The sequence below is a fragment of the Dryobates pubescens genome, chromosome 19 (assembly GCF_014839835.1).
Source record: "Dryobates pubescens isolate bDryPub1 chromosome 19, bDryPub1.pri, whole genome shotgun sequence".
In the NCBI taxonomy this organism is placed as follows: domain Eukaryota; kingdom Metazoa; phylum Chordata; class Aves; order Piciformes; family Picidae; genus Dryobates; species Dryobates pubescens.
In genome coordinates this window covers 11,823,001-11,840,904 of record NC_071630.1, presented here as the reverse complement: position 1 = coordinate 11,840,904, position 17,904 = coordinate 11,823,001, and the positions used below count along the sequence as shown (strand labels likewise).

The window sequence follows — 17,904 nt, the reverse complement described above, 5'->3', positions numbered from 1 at the left end:
TCTTTCTCTCATTTTTTTCTCTTTCAGTTTCTTTCCTAGTTTTGTTTCTCTTTTTTTTTTTTTCACCCTTCCTTTCCTCCATTTCTTTCTTTCACTGTTTCCCTCTTTCTCACTCTCCTAGTCGCTATTACTCTCTTAAATCCTCTCATTTTCTCTGTATTTTGTTTGGTTTGGTTTGGGTTTGTTTGTTTGCTTAGGGTTTTTTAATTTTTGAGGGGTTTCCTTCAATATTTTATCTTTTTTTTGTATCCTACTTCTCGTTTTCTCGCTTTCTTCTTTTCTTTCTTCCCTCCTTTCTTCCTTCATTTTCCCTTCTTTTCTTTGTTTTCTTCCTTTCCTCCCTTTTCTTCTCTTTCCTTTTTTTCTTTTCTTCCTTTTCTTTTATTGATTTTATTTCTTTTCCTTCTTTCTTTCTTTTCTTTCTTTTCTTTCTTTTCTTTCTTTTCTTTCTTATTTCACTCTCTTTCTATCTCTATAGTTCTGTAAGTCGTTACTTCTGTTCTGCCGTTCTTCTTCCTCACTCTCCAGTCCTCTCTGCCCCAGCAAAATCTCTCTTTATACCCATTTATCTGTTTCAGGATTTGGAGACTCTCCTGGTTTTCTTCCCTTGATGCTGCGGGACAAACCAAACCCACAGCTCTACTTCAGCTCTGCTCTAAAACCTCTTCCCAATATCAAGAAAACGTCCTTTCCCGATATGCCAGTGCAAATTCCACCACACTACACCGTGTAACCTGAGTGGGGAGGCTTTGAACGGGTCGGACCCTCCCGTCCCCGAGGCCAGGGCTGTGCAGGCAGATTTCGATGCACTTTAAGGGCTCGGCACCGGGCACCGGCAGTTCCTCACCGGCCCCACAGGAGCCCGGCGACTGCGGCTTCGATCTCGGCTTCGGTGGGAGAAACACCGTTGAGCGGGATGAAGTCCTTGAGCTCGCTGTTATTAGAGTGAAACACCCAAATTCGATCGGCCGCAAGGAAGAAACTAATAATTCTCTACAAAAAAAAAGAGAACTATTCAGCAGCAGCCCAAACCCTCGAGCAGCGTCTTTCCTTGCAGGTAGCCTGCAAAACCTGCTGGAGAAAGGGATTTTTGCTTCCAGCAATTGTAAAGGAGTCAGATGCAAAATTATTTTGCATCTTTTAAGAATTTTAAGAGAGATGAAGGGCGCGGAGCTGAGGGTGCTGTGCAAAACGCCCTGGGGTGGTTTGTAATTCAGCTGTGACCCTGCAAAAACAGGAAAAGCAAAAACAGTTCTGGGTTCGTTGGTCGGATTTTTCGAGAGTTCTGCTCCAGATTTGGTTGGGATTTCATACAGATTCCTTCTCTTTTCACTTGCACACGCACATCCCCTTCCCCAAAAGCCCAGATAGGCAGGGGCAAGACAGATGAACCCGGTCCCGTTATCAGCCTGATTGTCACCAAAAGCAGCTGCTTTGCTGCAAGAAATCGGTTAACTTCGGGGCATAACAACCAGAGCTGCGGAAAACCTTCCCACCTTGGGTCAGACATTTCAAGCATCCATTGAGCATCTTTCCCGGGAATTCCAACGAAGCGCGGTGTTCCTAGCAGGACAGTTTTTAAAGCCGACCTCGCACACACCTCCCCACACCCCACACCCACACCCACACCCCCCAAAAAAACAAAACAAAACAAAACAAACAAACAAACAAAAAACCCTAAACAGTATCGCTTGTACAAATTGCAACCGATGTGCAAATTCCTTGTGCAAAAGGGAATGTTTTATGAGGCTCTCTTCTGGTTTTCTGAGGTGGGAAAAGTGATTAACCAAATTTTTTAGTGTCTTTTAACTCTCCGCCAAGCAAATCGGGTCCCAAATATACAGCACGCCGAGATGCTGGTACCCTACAGAGCGGCCAGAGTCCATTAGTTAAGTGATGTATCATTAGTTGGGAGTTTACTTATTAAAATACTAATAACAACGATGGTAAACATGAGGTTCGCCGGGACAGCTTCCAAGGAAAGCCATCCCTGGGTTTCTACAAAGAGGGGAGCAAGGAGAGCTGTTTACAGCTGGACTTTTTTACCTTTTCTGTGAACGTCAATCCCGAATTCCCCCCACTTTGAGTTGGGGAGGGTTGGGAACTGTCTTTAGCTGCGCGATTTGTTATGGAAAAAAGGTTTTACAAAATCAGGACGTTGTCCGGGGATTCAACCCGGCTCCTCTCTCTGCACCCGGGGAAACAGCCCACGGGTATATTTTCTTGCCCCCAAGAAGGATGTTCCGGAGATCCCTCCAGCAAAAGATGTGTTTGTAAATGGGGTGGACCTGGCCGGTGCCGGGAGCTCCGTGGGCAGAAACTGAACGGGCAAAGCTCTAGGGACCTTCTCGCAGCTTGGCAGTTCGCTACATCCCGGCAGGTCGCTGTTAGGGCCCCACCCGGCTCTCCCGGAGGAGCTCTGCGCGCAGCATCCTTCTCTGGCAGCTGCTTTTCTTGCCTCATCCCTCTCCACTGGGGACCGCAGCATCCTGCGTGGATGACTCTGCTGCCTCAACTTCTTCTCCCCACTTGGGGAGAAGGGATGGTGATTGCTGGGGACCCCATGGATACCTGCTCTGGGGAGTGCCTGGACGTCGCATCCCCTTTTCTCCCGTGTCAGGTGATATTTCTGCGTTAGTGGTCACCGGGAGGACCGTGGTCATTTCTCTCTCCAAGGACCCCACCCTAACCCCGGGGGACAGGGGTGCCCCGGGGTGGGCGGCCACGTCTAGGCATCACTGTCCCCCGAGACTGAGCACCCAAGAGGCAGCACAGGGAGGCCATATCTTTCGCAAAATCTTTTGGGTTTGTTTCAGCATCTCCCGACATTTAAGTGTAGACGAAGCCACCTGGTCGGTTCTTATCTAGCCTGGCAATAAACCGTCCCCGAGGCTCCTAGTACTCGTGGCACAGAAGAGCTTTTCTCCTTGATATGGGCTATTCCGTTTTAACTTTTCTCAGCTCTCCATGCAGACGAATTTTGTGTGATAGCCTGAAACGGGGATCCGGTGGCCTTCCCCTGCCTGACGATACAAATACCCTTTTTGACTAAAACCGAGACGCTGGGGCAATTTCGATGGGGATTTGGGTTAAAAGTTGGGAATAAAACAACGATAATCAAACAAACAAACAAGTTCAAGAAGCCTGGAAATAAGGCCGATCCCTGGGGAAGCCCCTCACCCTCCCAGTTTGACGGGGAGACCCCGGCCCGGCCCGCTTTGGGACACGTCCAGGGGTGGGGGTAATTCGCAACCCCAAAAATCTCAGCGGATTGAAATGTTTGCTCGGCATGGTCGCCTTTGTTGTATCTCTAAATCATTGCAATTCGGGGCTACGAGAGAGTGAAAATGACTATTTGTTTTATCTCCGTGCCACACTGCTCTGCCAAGGAGTTGAGGGAGTGGAGCATCCTGAGGATGCTGCTTGATTTGGGGGCACCTCCAGCACCGGGCTCCATCCACAGAGGGAAGAAAACGTGTCCGTATGGATGCTGAGTATGGATGGCTCAGCAATGCCAGCCTGGATTTACACCTTGATTTAGACCTTGATTTACGCTTCGGGACGCTAAGGGCGAATCTTTTTTCTGAGGGGTGACCGGGAGCATCACTCGCCGTGTCCCAGCTCCTTTCCTACTCAGTCCCGCTGTTTTATCTCGGTACCAGGATCCCCAGATCAGAATCCCAGCCAGTGAAAAAAACATCCCTCCGGGATAAAATATTCCAGCTATCAGTCCCTGAGCAGAGATATAAATACTCGGAGAGATTTTGAAGATCTCTGTGGGAAGCGATTGTGCCTAAGTAGTAGCGCTCGGAGGTTATTATCGCTGGAACCGATTTGTACTGTGAGGGACTGGGTCCTGCCAGAAAATTCCTCCAAAATCCTGCGCTGAAGAAGGCTGTAAATTCCTGTGCTGCAATATTTCATCGAAGGACGTCATGGAAAATGTGGGCTTGGGAAGGGGGGGGGGGGGGGGGGGGGGGGCAGTATCGGGATGGACAGAAGGGGAAAAAAAGTGGGGGAAAGTGTAATCTTTTCCTTCCCCCCTACCCAAGCCAAAACCCGAACTTCTGCCTGAGTCCCGGCACTGACAGCCAGCTCGCACCTCCCTGCAGCCGCGTCAGGCGCTCTCGGTAGCTCTACTCTGACCCGCTCCCAATTTCGGCTTCTTTCCTGCCGAAATCTCCTCTGGGTCCAATTGGGTCCTGAAGGCCGGGCTATGCCCGGCGATATGAAAGACCGGGGATGGGCTCTGATTACCACCGGGAAAAGCACCCCCCGAGACTGTGGGGCAAAACGTAGCCGTGTGATGAACCCGCAGAAATGGTTGGGAGGGGGATGATGTATGTGTGTCCCCAAATCCCACTTCTTCCTTGGTTCGTTCACCCCCCTCTAGCACCCTTCCCCCTCTCCCCTTACTTGAACGCATCCCTTGTGCCTTAAATAAACATTTAGGGATCAATTTGCCGCGGATTTGGGATCAGCGGCCACGGGGATGAGGGAAGAAAAAAACCAAAAACAACACCACCAAAAAAACAACCACCTAACCCCAAAAACCAGCCGAGGGTTGGTGCTGGGGAAAAGGGAAGGGGAGGGGGGGAAAGGGGGAAGACCTGCGGGTGGTGTTAATGCAAAGCAGGGGCAGCGGGGAGGGGGACATGAGGCGGTCACTCCCCTCACCCTGGGTGGTCCGGGCTGGCAGGAACACCCCGGCCCCTCTCCGAGCAGCACCCAGCCCGCCTATAACAATACCACCTATATACATTTCCATACTCGGATTACACCCGGCCTGGTTGCGAAGTTGACTTCACTTAAGCAATTAACTAGTAAAAATACCTTCGGCGCAGGAAAAGGAAGAAAGCTCAGATTTGTCTATTTTTACACAAAACACTGCCCGAGTTTCGGGGGGGAGGGAAGGGGAGAGGGTTTGGGAAGAAGCCGGTCGGGAAGCGGTTCAGGGCCGGGAGGTGGTGGTGGGGAATATGAGGTGTCGGGTCGGCAAAACGGGCTCCAAACGGTGCCGGGATTAGTGAAGCTAAATGACCTCAATGGTATTTTTGTTGTTTTATTCTTTTTTTCGCCCTTCCCTGCATCTCGGAGCTGATAAACCACCCAACCCCACGACGAACAACACTAAAAGTGAGACCCGTTCATTTGCGAGGCCAACCCGTATCTACAACCCAGAACCGTGATCATTCTCCTCCCTTCTAACCCCCTTCCCAGTCCCATTTTGAACCCGAAGGTGTTCCTGAGACCTTCGCCGAAGCTTCATAAGCGAGAAAGTGTCACCAGCAACCCTTCTCGCGGCGGATTTCCCTCCTCTCCATCCCTCCAAGGCTGGCAAGGTCAGTCCAGCCTCTCACATCAACATCCGCCTCGTACAGCGGACACATATTAGAGGATTTTTTTCCTCCCCAAAAGTCTCCCTTCCCTAATTCACTGTCTCGGTTTAAAAACCTGCAGCGTTTCTGCTTTTCCCACGGCAAGGCCTGTGAAAGCTGGGGCGGTGTATTTCCATTTTTAACGTTTGCTGGCTATAATACCTATATCAGAAACCAAATCTTCACACTCCTAACAGATGCTGCAGGAGTGACAAAGGCCACTCGTGAAGGGACTAAAATTCTTTGCAGGGAAATGGTTTGAATTTTGGTGATGATTTTTAAGCTCGGATATATTTTGTTTCCCAGTGGAATCGCGGCCGGTGGAGGTGATTTTGAACGTCGGTTTTACGCGAGCTGTTTGTGCTGTGTTTGGGGGGCAAATCGGGGGGGATTCGGTGGCAGAGTGATGTAAAGCTAAGAAAAACACCCTTTTCACGGCTCGAGGTGGGGGGTTCGATGTGGAACAAAGCTCAGGGTCACCGATGTGCTTCCTCAGGAAAAAAAGTAAAAAAAATCCGGGGAGAAGCGGGGGTTTATTCTGCAAAAGCCACCCCTCTCCGGGGCTGTAAGAACCCAGGGAAGGTGATCGCTACCGGGAAAAGTGATTTTGGAGTTGGGTTCCCCCCTTCCTTGAATAGCCTCTCTGCTCCGCAGCCCCGGATGGGTAGGGAAGCGGCTGCTCCCCCTTGGGCAGCAGAAGCAGCTCCTTCTCCTCCTCCCAAAGGGAAAAGCTCCAGAAATAACCGCCCCCCGTCTCCCACCCTCTTCTCTGGTGCCTAACCCCAGCCTGGGATTTGCTATGGGGCTCTCACTGCCTGTCCCCATCCCCAAGTCTCCCTCCCCATGCCCAGGGAACAGGAGGGCCGGTACTTTCTGTAGGGGGATTTATTTCGCGGAGATGGGGCAGACGATAGGAAGGGAAAGGAGAAAGGGAGAGGAAAATAAATAAATAAATAAAAGCCCCAGATGTGAAATCCCTCTTGGTTGTATCACAGATGTGCCAGGCGCCCCGAAGGCTGCTCACAACTGCTCGTGAATAACGCGGAGAGGGTTTGGGAACCCGATCGGTATCTACCCCTCTTATAAAAGGTATTGAATTATCATTAAAAAAACTCCAAAACTGTAAAAGCAAATCTGGAAGACGGAGGGGCTTGGGGGTGGGCGTCCCCTCTCTCTCTGCAGCAGGATGGACCCACAGCATTGCGGCGCGGCCTGCAGCAGGGAGGGGGTGGGTCTGCGTAGAATTTTTTCTTCTTCTATTCCCCCCACACACACCTTCCTTTCTCTCTTCCTTTCCCCAATCTTAAAAGTGATCAGGCTGCAGCAGCCAGCACATCTGCTCCGCTTCCAGGCAGCAGCCCTGAAAGTCCAGGCTCCTGCAGCCACCCCCAAATACACCCGTCCTCCCACATCCCCGGTCGGAGCGCAGATTTCCACACGCGGTCCACAAGAAGGTGACAAAGTTTTCAAGGGACTTACCTTGAGCGACAGCTTTCCCGATGATGTGATGCTCAGAAGAGTGGGGAGATTTTTAAGGGGAAAGGGGGTCCTTGCCCCCCTGCCTTCCTATTCTCCTTCCCCCCCCCCAACCCCTCTTATGTGCTCGTGGTATCTGCTGGAGCTGAACACCAAGCTCCTGGGCATTCAACAGCAAACAACATGGATTTATATATCCCCACCCGAAAGAACAACCATCCCACCCTCATCGCTAAAGCAGGCTCGGAGCAGGCTTGGGGGTCAGAGCCCATTCCCAGTCCCCGGCCGGGCGGTGGAGGCAGAAAAGGGCATTTCGAGAGGCAGCAGAAGTTTTCGCCGATTTCTTTTTATTAAAGCACCCCCGAGCCCGTGTTTATATTGCGCAGTATAAACATCCTGCCCGGGCCCGCCGAGCTTAAAAAGAGCGCACGAAGAGGGGGTTTTAAATGGGTGAAACTCTGCGACACGCGGAGGCCGCAGTCCGGCAGCCCCCTCCGCTCCTCTGCGTGGCCCGCGGAAGCTCCGCGCTGCCCCACGTAGGCCCTTTCCCACCCTACTCCGTAATTTTCAGGAGAGAAGAAGGGGAAAGGGAGAGGAAGCGGTGCTCTACACCACAACACGGTCACTCGTGGAACAAGCCCCCACACTAATTCACGCGTGTGTCATCCCCGGGGGTGGGCAGGGATGTGTCGCGCAGCCTCCGGGTCGGTCTGGAAGGCATGGAAAGGGCTCTTTAAAAGCTGCTGCAGCAGCTGGGAGCGGGGAGCAGAGGGGGGCCGGGACAGGCCGGCGGAGGGGGCCGCCCGGGAGGGCGTGGGGGAGCGGGTCGGGGCGGGGATCTCCTCTCCGCTCTTACGTCTGTCAAGGAGCGGCAGACGCCGCTGCAAGAGATAAAGTAAAAGGCGAGCGGCAGGACCGGGGGCAGACTCGACAGCCACCGCGATGGGAAACAGCAACCCACAACACCGACAGAGCCAACCCAGCTAAAGCCGTGAATCAGGGGGGTCTAACGGAGGCCCCGGGAGCCCGGCCCGCCGAGGGACAGCGGGGCAGACGGAGGCGGCAGCCGCCGGCTTCTCTCTCGCAGCAGCCGAGATCAGCTCGCTTCCATCCGTCCCCCCCCATCCCGCCTCCTCTGCGGCCCCCCCTCCGACCTTCCGCCTCTCGTTCGCCTTCTGCAGCCGGGCTTGGATTTAGGGATAAAGTGGGAGGAGGAGGGGAAGGCGGCGGGGTAGGTGGCGGGGGGGGTTCCGCTTCCATTTGTTTATCCACGGAGGGGTGAAGTCTCTTGGTGGAAAGAAACCCCGCCGGGGGGAGGCCGGGAGTTAAGGGGGGGGTGTGGTGGTGGGGGGTGAGTGTCGGCGAGCCCCCAGCAGCGTGGCTTTTTGGGGGGGCTCTTGGGGGAGGGTGGCGGAGGAGGGCCAGGGCTGGCCGCCGCGGACCTGGCCGTAGATGACTGCAGAAGCGCAGCAGGCTCTGTCCTCTCAGCCCCCTCCTCCTCCGGTGCAGAACAGCTACGGCCCCATGTCCTCCGTGGCCGAGAAGCAGCCGCAGAACTCGGCCATGGAAACCGCTTCCGCGGCTCCCGGCGGGGCCACCGGCAGCGCTCCGGGTAGCGGCGGAACCCCGGGTAACACCGGTCCCAAAACGAAGAAGACTAACGCTGGGATCCGGCGGCCGGAGAAACCGCCTTATTCCTACATCGCCCTGATCGTCATGGCCATCCAGAGCTCACCCTCCAAACGCCTGACCCTCAGCGAGATCTACCAGTTCTTACAAAGCCGTTTTCCCTTTTTCCGAGGCTCTTACCAGGGCTGGAAAAACTCGGTGCGCCACAACCTCTCCCTCAACGAGTGCTTCATCAAACTGCCCAAGGGACTGGGACGCCCAGGCAAGGGCCACTACTGGACCATCGACCCGGCCAGCGAATTCATGTTCGAGGAGGGCTCGTTTCGCCGCCGCCCCCGCGGTTTTCGAAGGAAATGCCAAGCGCTGAAGCCCATGTACAGCATGATGAACGGGCTCAGCTTTAACCACCTCCCCGACAGCTACAGCTTCCAGGGTTCGGCTGGCGGACTGTCCTGCCCCCCCAACAGCCTCTCCCTCGAAGGGGGTTTGGGGATGATGAACGGGCATCTATCCAGCAACGTGGAGGGGATGGGCCTGGCGGGACACTCCGTGCCCCATCTTCCCGCCAACGGTGGGCACTCCTACATGGGCAGCTGTACTGGCTCCTCGGCGGGAGACTACCCGCACCACGACAGCTCGGTGCCCGCCTCACCGTTACTCGCCGGCAGTGGAGTGATGGAACCTCACTCGGTTTACTCCAGCTCGGCCTCGGCGTGGGCACCCTCTGCCTCGGCAGCCTTAAACACCGGCGCATCCTACATCAAACAGCAGCCCCTTTCGCCCTGCAATCCCACGGCCAACCCACTCTCCTCCAGCCTTTCCACGCATTCCCTCGACCAGTCTTACCTGCACCAGAATAGCCACAACACTGCCGAGCTGCAAGGTAAGGCGCGGGCACGGTGGGCTGCCACCAGTTGTCGGTCGATCCACGCGGGGATCTAGAGCCCCGTTTGGGTTTAATGCACCACCCGGGGAAGGAGCCTCTGTCTCTCCCTCTCCACTCTCCTCCTCCCTTCCCCGGGGCAGCCGTCGAGGCTTTCCGCAGCTGTGGGGCAGGGCCTGAGCTCCAGGGCTCTGGTCCCCCTGGGGCTGCCCCAGGCCTAGGGCCGGTGGGCTCAGGCAGGCGGGGAGCTGCGGGAAGACGAGCCCGGGGATGGGTCCCTCTTCCATCAAGACCTGAGGGTGACAAACTGCGGGATCTCCCCACTGAGGTCCGCCATCCGTACCTCCCCATCCGCCGCCATCAGCTCCTCCCGGGGATGTTTTTTCCAGGCCCGTCTCCTCCTTCCACCCTCCGTCCATGCGGAAAACAGTGGCCTGTACCCCCTTAACCTCGAGATGGGGCTGTCGGGGGAGATTTGCTCTGACATTTGGAAGGGGAGGGGGCAGATGGTGTTTTGGCCAGGAGGAGGCCTCGGGAGGGATGAGGCCATCACCGGGCTCCGTCCTGCGGCCCAAATTCACCACGGGGTCGAGGGGGCTCCCTGGGAGCTGTGGCCGAGTGAAGAGGCAGGTATTAGGGGTCCCCTCACATCACTCCAGGCTTTCAGGGGAGCTGAAAGCACCTGGCAGAAATGGGTGTGAAACGGAGCAGGTAAAAAACTCGAAGAGGGGGGAAAAAGCATCACCCGGGCTGGTGCGGAGCTCCCGAGCCCGAGCACAGCACCTAGCCAACCAGCGCCGGGACCAGCCAGAGGGTAATCTCTTGCCCCGGGGTGGGTCCCGGCTGCCAGCACCCAAATCCACCGGAAAATGGAGCAAAAACTCTGTCCTGAGGAGCCACGGGGCCTGCCCGCGGCCTTAACCAAAATGCTCCGGATTAACATCCAAATTACCGGCGCCGGAGCGGCGGGGAGAGGGGTCCCCGGGCTGCTGCTGTCCTCGGAACCCCCCAGTTTTTCTGGGTGTTTTCATGTCCCGAGGGGACGGTAGGAATGGCCGCAATGGCCCCGTTCTCGGCGACATTTCACCCTAGGCTTCTCTGTCCGGATCCCGGTGACCTAATGTCACTTCCCCACTCCGCACCCCCCGGACGTTCCACGGGTGGGAAAAAGCAGCCGTCACCTTCAAATGGGGGAGGAAAAATCCACCAAATCAAACTCAAATCAAACCCAAGCCAAATTAAAAACCCAACCCAAACTCTGTCTCCTTGAAGCCTTTTCAGGCCACAGTGTCCCAGGGCCGCAGTGTTCCTCCTCCGCACCTGTCCGCGCCCGCGGTGAGGCGGTATATTCGTGTTCGTGTACAAGCGTTGAGACCAGGGTTTGGGGGGGTTGGTTTGTTGTTTTTGGTGGTTGGTTGGGGTTTTTTTTACACCCCCACATGTCTGCTTTCTCCCCCCTCTCTCAACCTCCTTTCCTAAATATAATTTCGATGGCTGACAATCTTTCCCCCCGCCTCGTCCCGCAGGCATCCCGCGGTATCATTCCCAGTCTCCGAGCATGTGCGACAGAAAGGAATTCGTCTTCTCTTTCAACGCCATGGCCTCCTCCTCCATGCATTCAGCGGGCAGCGGCTCCTATTACCACCAACAAGTGACATACCAGGACATCAAGCCGTGCGTTATGTGATACGGGACGGAAAAAACACCTCCTGGGGCCGGCAAGGGCTGACCCGGGCTCCAAGCCTCCCCCCCCCCGCAAGGACCCTCTCGGTGGAAAAGGAGGTGGGGGGTTGTTCAGGAGGTATAGACAGAAGCCCCCGGGGGACCAGGGAGTGCGGCCCCGGGGCTGAGCACCGGCCGGACCCAGCCTTCACCACGGGTCGTTCATCATTGACCGTCTCTGCCGCCTTCATCTTCTGCTTCTTCGCTTCGGGATGGGTTGAGAAGAAAGAAAAGGAAATTTCCCTTACACCCCGCCTTTCCCCACCTTCCCACCCCCCACCCCCCCAAAAAAAACCACACACAAAAAAAAAGACAGAGAAAAAAAAAAAGAAAAAACAATCCCCAACACCCTGACTGCGAGTTTGGTTTGAGAATTTGATAAATGAAGATTTTTGATGCTTCTTTTAAAAGAATATAAATTCAGTTACTGATTCAGTTTAGGGATTGGCATTGAGCGATGCCACCAGCCCACTTGGTAAGTGTTGGGGGGAGGGAGGGGGCCGTAAAGGACCCCGACCCCAAAACCAGGTGCGCCGCGAGAATAGCGGGGCCCCCCAACCCAAAGCCATCCATCCCATCTCACTTCGAGCCCTTTTTTCCACGAAATACTTTCTTTTTTAATTTTTTTTTTTTTTTTTTTGCCGCGAAGGATCAACGGGGACAAAAAAAAATAATCTCTCAAAGGGATTACGTTTTTGTTTTAGCTATGAATATCTTTTTTTTTGGGGGGGGGGGACCTGCGTAAAAACTGCAGGATCTTACCCTAAGCGGAGAGAAAAAGGCACTTTGAAAAGAGACAGCCGTGCTCATTCTGTTATTTATTCTTCCTTTTTTCCCCCCTTTTTTTATCCCTTTTTTTTTTTTTTTGGTTTGTTGTTTTTGTTTGTTTGTTGTTGGTAATAATCGAGACAGGAACAGTCTCAATCGATCAGTGTTAAATCGGGGAAACTCTGTTGGCAATATTTGCCGTATAGATTTTGGTTGTTTTATTGTGTTTTTCGTTTGTGTTTTTTTTTTTGCTTGTTTGTTTGTTTTGTTTGTTTATTTGGTTTTTTGGGGTTTTTTTTGGGGGCGGTGGTTGTTATTTTTTTTTCCCCCGGGTTTGTTTTGTTTTGTTTTGTTTTGTTTTGTTTTGTTTTTAGTTAACCTTTGTAAATTTGAAACCAATCATGGACGACCCTCCATATGTTTTTATAGAAATATATATATAATGAAGGATTATTTCCCTCTCTCAACCCCTCTCTAATTTTTTTTTCCCCTCGGTGGTTTATTTTGTCTTGTTTTTCCCTAACTTTGTACAGTTTCGGTGACACCTATTTTAAGTCTTTCTGCACTGTATAAAATTGTAATTATGTGGGTTATTAATTTTTTTTTTTGCCGCCCAGCCCTTTTGTGTACGTTTTATCTCTTCCCCCTCCACCCCCCTCCCCCCAAAAAAAAGGCAAAAAAAAAAAAAAGGCAGCAAAACCTCGAACCGAAATAAAACATTGTATGTTATTTGTACGTGGGGCTTCACCATTGTATCAGCAGCAAATAAACGAGCATGCGGTGGAACACGCTTAATTATATCTGAGGAGTCTGTGGGCTCCGCGGAGGGCTCCTCTAGGGCGCGGAAAGAGCCGCGAAAAGCCTGGCCCGGCGGCTGCCAACCTTCTTGAGTTTGGTGAAATAATTCCTCATCTCGGTGCAAGATGGAAACGGCATTTTTTTTCGGGGGTTGGCTGAAGCTCCTGATGGGATCCCGGGCTGGTTCCTCCTTTCCGTGCGCGGAAATACTTAACGCGAGGATAATGAAACGAAGCGGGAGGAAAACCGGAGGCAATTCTTATTTTTATCTGTTAATTATTAGACTTATTAATTTTATCCTTTTTTTTTTCCTTTTTTTTTTTTTTTTTCTTTACCCCCCAAGGAGAAGGACAGTGTTTGACAGCTCTTTGCTTCTTACTCGGCGTGGGGCTGCAGGAATGGAGCCTGTTGCTCCTTTTCTTTCCTCCTCCACCCCGGGGTATTTTTGGAGCTTCCCCACGGTCTGCACCGTGCTCGACCCCGGCTCTGCGGAACCTCCGCGGGGAACGGTCACGAAAAGCCCCAAAAGTTCTTTTCCCGCGGGAGGAAAAAAAAAAAAAAAAGAGAGAGAAAGAAAAAAGGGGGGAAAAAAAAGGCAAAAAAGGAAGAAAATAATAAAAGGGAAGGAGATGAGCTCCTGCAGCATCACCATTCTGAGCCGGGAAGCAAAGGGAGGAGAGCAGGCAGCGGGGGGACAAGCCGGGATCACTGGAAAAATAGGTCGTTCCCTGCGAAGTTTGGGGTTAATTGGTTCAGTTAATGATATTACTATATCCAGGAACTTTCTCTGTGAACCGTGGGCCGATATGTCTGTATCAGCGCTCATACAGTGAATATACAAGCACATAAAAAATAGATGCAGGCAAAAATGATGCGATTTCTTGGCGGTGTATTAGTGTCTTTATCCAGGGAGCTTACATTACTCCACGCTAATCAGCCTCGGGGTGTGTAATCAGGTTAATTAAAAGCCAAGTTAGCTACTACCAGCAACAACAACAATAATATCGAATTCTTTTAACTAAGGCAGGTGGGAAAGGCTTTGTCAGAGCTGGTGGAGGCCTTTCTCAGAGCGGGGATTTTTGCTGTTTTAGGAGGGGTTGTTATTGGGGTTTTTGTCGTTGCTGTGGGAAATTTTTCATTGCTATTTTGCGGTTGTGTTTTGTTGTTGTTGCTTTCAGGGCTGTGTTATTGTTTCGGATTATTTTATTCTTGGTTTGGGGGGTTGCTATTGTTTGGGGGGGTTGTTGGTTTGGTTTGGTTTTCTTTGTTTTGAGGGTTGGGGGGTTGGTTGGTTGGTTTTTTATTTTGTTTTGGTTTGGGTTGGGGTTTTTTTGAGAGTAGGTCTGTTCAAGCTAGCAGCACTCAACCTGCAGTGTTTATTGGGTTTTCCCTGGGTTTATGCTCTTTTTGGCTGATCCTTGCCTCCATTGCCTCTGCTGCTGCCCATTCCTGAGTTGCCACCATCTTTTATTTTATTTTTTTTAATGTACTGAAAAGTGAGGGCTGTTCTGTTCCTGAAGCACATGTCTGCCCTAGGTGTGGCGGAGATGCAGGTCCAGGGTTAGGGGGTGAGTCTCTGCTGAGTGGCTCTTCCTTCCTTGAAATCTCACTGTCACCCTTAAGGCTCATTCTGATCACTCAGGTTAATTTTGGATTTGCTCGTTTGCCTGCGGTGCCAATGCCTTCACAACTTGGCTGGAGAGGGGAGGCAGATACCTTGCAAGCCTCAGGTCCCAGCTTGAAGGGGGGTTGATATCTGGTTCCCCAACAAAGGTAGATGTGATTAATTTTTTTTCCCCTCCCATTGGTTTCCAAACCTGGAAAAACAGAGCCACCACATACCGTGGACGCCACATATTCCTCAAGCCAGTGAGCGCAGTCTAAACAGGCAGCTCTCCATCTCAGACACCTCCATCAGGGAGCAGAGGATAAAACCCCACAGGCTGCTGCTCCCAGCCCTTCTTCTGCACAAGACAAACTTTATTTTCCCCTGCATATATTGCCCCATGGGATGGCAAACTTCCCCCCTGCCCCAGTGGCTACCACAAGTGATCCCTTTGTGTAAGCTTCATTTGTAGGTTTGCAGCATCGGCTGGGCTCTTGTAGGAGGTGAGGAGAATGAAGTTTGATCAGAAGTGCTGTTGGAGCCCTGTAAGAGAAGATGAGAAATAGACTTGCTTGGAAAGGCAGTTTTGCTCATGGCATGGTCCAGATCTGTCTGTGGTTAGCTGCTGTGGTTCAGTTCAGTATCAGCAGACTTGTCTCTGCTCCTCATACAACCACTTCTCAGTCTGTAGATGACACGACACTGCAGTTTCCCTTGGATTTTTTTTTCCCTTGCATTTTTACTCTAGAAAAGAGTTTGTTATTGCAGATGCCCTGTGCAGACCCATGAGTTTTCTCCAGAACCTGGTCTCTCCAGCTGGATGTGGCACAAGCTGTCCCCCTGGCTCAGGAGGGCTGGGTGTTCTCAGGTGTGTTGCACCCAGGGCCATGTGCTGTCATAGCAAGGGTTTGCATGGTGAAGCACATCGCGAGCCTCAACGCTTCCCTCTGCTCCTCCCTGGATGCTTCCTTCTATCTTTGCAGGGCCACCACCGAGCTGTCACTTTGTCACATGTGCTTGGGCTTGTGCCAACAGGGTTGCTCTTAGGGGTCACAGAGTCCTGTGTGGAGGAACTTGAAGAAACGTGGGATCACGCTAAGATTCCAAAGTGGGGACATGCACTGTGAAGCCCGTGCAAAAGGAGAGATAGGGCTGGGTCGTCCGCGGGTGGGTATATATTTGGGGAGGGAGGTCCTTCGAGGAAAGCTGTGGCCCTTTATACGGGGCAGCACCTGGCAGACATAGCATCAAGGGGCCTCTTGGGGAATGGAGGGGAGTGGATTTGGAGGGATCCCCGACAGAGTCAGCAAGGTTTGGTTGGGGTATGTGGTAGGATTTAAGGGGACCCGGGGTGCCCGGGGTGGAGGGGCCGGGGGAGGAGGAGCTAGGCCCAGGGGGCGGAGCCAAAGGGGCGGGAGTCGCCGTTCCCTTGTCGGCAGCGCCACCTGGCGGCAGCGGCCTGGCACCACCAGCGCCTCGCTTCCTCTCCTCGCCCGGCTGTGATTTTCATCATATCGGGCTTTAAATGAGGCCGGTTCTGGCGGTTTTTGACCTTTTCTCCATGAGGTGGGTGTTACAAATTCCCGTTCTTTTACTTTATCTCCTTCTGGCATGCGGAGCTCTGAAGGTGCATGTCTCTTTATCACATCTTCAAGGTTGATGATGGAACACGCTAGAAGAAACTGATCTATGGGAGGCTTCTGAGCCAGGCTTAATTCACACTCAGGTGGAACAGATGGGAACACTTGGCTTGGGACAGCATGAAGTAGCCTCTGAATACAGTCACTCAGTGCACAATGCTCTCAGATGGGTTTGGTTACTCAGACTGGCAGAGGACTGGGAACTTCAGAGACGTAACTAGTGGGAACAGACATCTTGGATCTTAAACTGGTATTTCAAAAGCCAGGTTCTAAGTTTGGTACCAGATTCTTAGCAAGTGAAGACACAGATCCATCAGAATAATTTGGTGCCTGATTTCTCCTTCAATTCCAAGAAGCTTAGGACCTATGTAGGTTGTTTACCAGAGAGTTTTGACTCCTACATCACTGAAATACTTTTGGAAGACCACACCTGTGCATTTATCTCCTTTCCACGCATATTTCCAAGCACGACTGTTGCCTGATCCCAACCTCTGCAGGAAAAAGCAGTGCTGGCATGCTTCTGTGGGCTTCACATCTGCATGTCTGCCAAGAAATCTTCGTCAAAGGGAGTGACTCTCAGGGACAAAATACATGATGCAGGTGAGCTTGTGTCTGGCTAAAGCAGAAGCCCTGATGAGCAGGAGATGCCCTGAGTGCTGGCAGCAGCTCTGCAATCATGAGCTGGAGCTATTCATAGAAACAATTATCAGATTGGCTCAGCAAGTGAGGAGAGGCATGAGGCTGGGCTGTGTTGTTAAATAACATTCACTGCCAGTATTCATCTTGCTTAGTAAGAAACTAAAATCAGAATATTAGTAAGGAAAGATATGAAATAAATCTTACTGCTCTTGAGCTTCTGGGCTGGAGATCTAGTTTGCACAAGCTCTTTGAAAACAATTCTCATTGTCACAGGTTGCTCTGATCCACCAAACTTGTGATAAATGTAACTCCAACCCTTAAATGAGCTAAATTGTCACAAGGGACATGCAGATCCTTCATGTGTCATAAAGTTCCTCTTCTCAGCCACTTCTTGAAAGGTCTTAAGAATAAGTCTTATGAGGAGTGGCTGGGATTGTTTAGTCTGAAGGAAAGGAGGCTGAGGGGAGACCTTCTTGCTCTCTACATCTACCTGAAGGTAGGCTGTCATAAGGTGGGTGTTAGTCTCTTTTCACAAGTCACAGCTGATAGGAGAAGAGGAAATGGAAGTGATGCCAGGGGAGGTTTAGGTCAGACATTATGAAAAGTTTCTATACCAAAAGGGTTACCAAAGAGTGGCAGAGGCTGCCCAGGAAGGTGGTTGAATCATCATCCCTAGATGCATTTAAAAGCTGTCTAGATGTGGTGCTCAGAAATCTGGTGTTGTAGTGACCCTAGCAGAGTTAGATAATGGTTGGACTTGATGATCTGAAAGGTAATTTTCAACCATGGTGGCTCTGTGTGTGATTCCTGAAGGTCCTCTAAGCATGCCTAAGAAACCTGCAGGACACTGGTACGAATATCAGAGAGCAAATGATGATTCTAGAGGACAAATTATCTGCTTAATCCTGGAAAGAGATGAGGGGACAGTGGCAGTGCCAGCTGGCTTCAGTATTTCTTAGACTGGAGTCAATACATGAGCCTGAAAGAGGCATTTCTTTATCTAAAGCAGCAGCTGAAAGACCCAAAATGACACAGAAAGTGCAGCCCTGCAGCTCAGCTTCAGGCTAATCACTGGAAAAATAAGCAAATCCACCTGGGAAAGCAAGATGACAGGGCCTGGAAAGTTTTGCAGGGACTTAAGAGCACCAAAAGTTCATTGGAGCAGAACTTTCCAAGGCAATTGTGTTTCTCTGTGGTGGTAAAGCAAAGCCACCGTGGAGCAGCTACCCAAGTTAATCACCTCCTCCACAGAGCTAGAAACACCACACCTCGAAGTCTGAGCAGCGCAGGTGCCTGGAACCACTCTGAAAACACGATATCCCTCTGGAAAAATGTAAGTAGTACTCTTGTCTGAACAATTACTCA

The 17,904-nt window shown here is 51.9% G+C and overlaps 1 protein-coding gene across 1 annotated transcript; it reads left to right on the top strand.

Moving 5' to 3' along the window:
* The first annotated feature begins 8,247 nt into the window (after positions 1 to 8,247).
* On the top strand, positions 8,248 to 11,112 carry FOXF1 (forkhead box F1). Its single transcript, XM_009904531.2, has 2 exons — positions 8,248 to 9,366; positions 10,893 to 11,112. Exons 1-2 carry the CDS (start codon positions 8,307 to 8,309, stop codon positions 11,051 to 11,053), a joined length of 1,221 nt encoding a protein of 406 aa, XP_009902833.2. The 5' UTR covers positions 8,248 to 8,306; the 3' UTR covers positions 11,054 to 11,112.
* The last annotated feature ends 6,792 nt before the right edge of the window (positions 11,113 to 17,904 follow it).

What these genes read in the sequence shown, in the direction of transcription:
- FOXF1 (XM_009904531.2), top strand. Translation starts at nt 8,307, where the DNA reads ATGACTGCAGAAGCGCAGCAGGCTCTGTCCTCTCAGCCCCCTCCTCCT. An exon ending in CAACACTGCCGAGCTGCAAG is followed by an intron (nt 9,367 to 10,892) that starts GTAAGGCGCGGG and finishes CTCGTCCCGCAG; the next exon opens with GCATCCCGCGGTATCATTCC.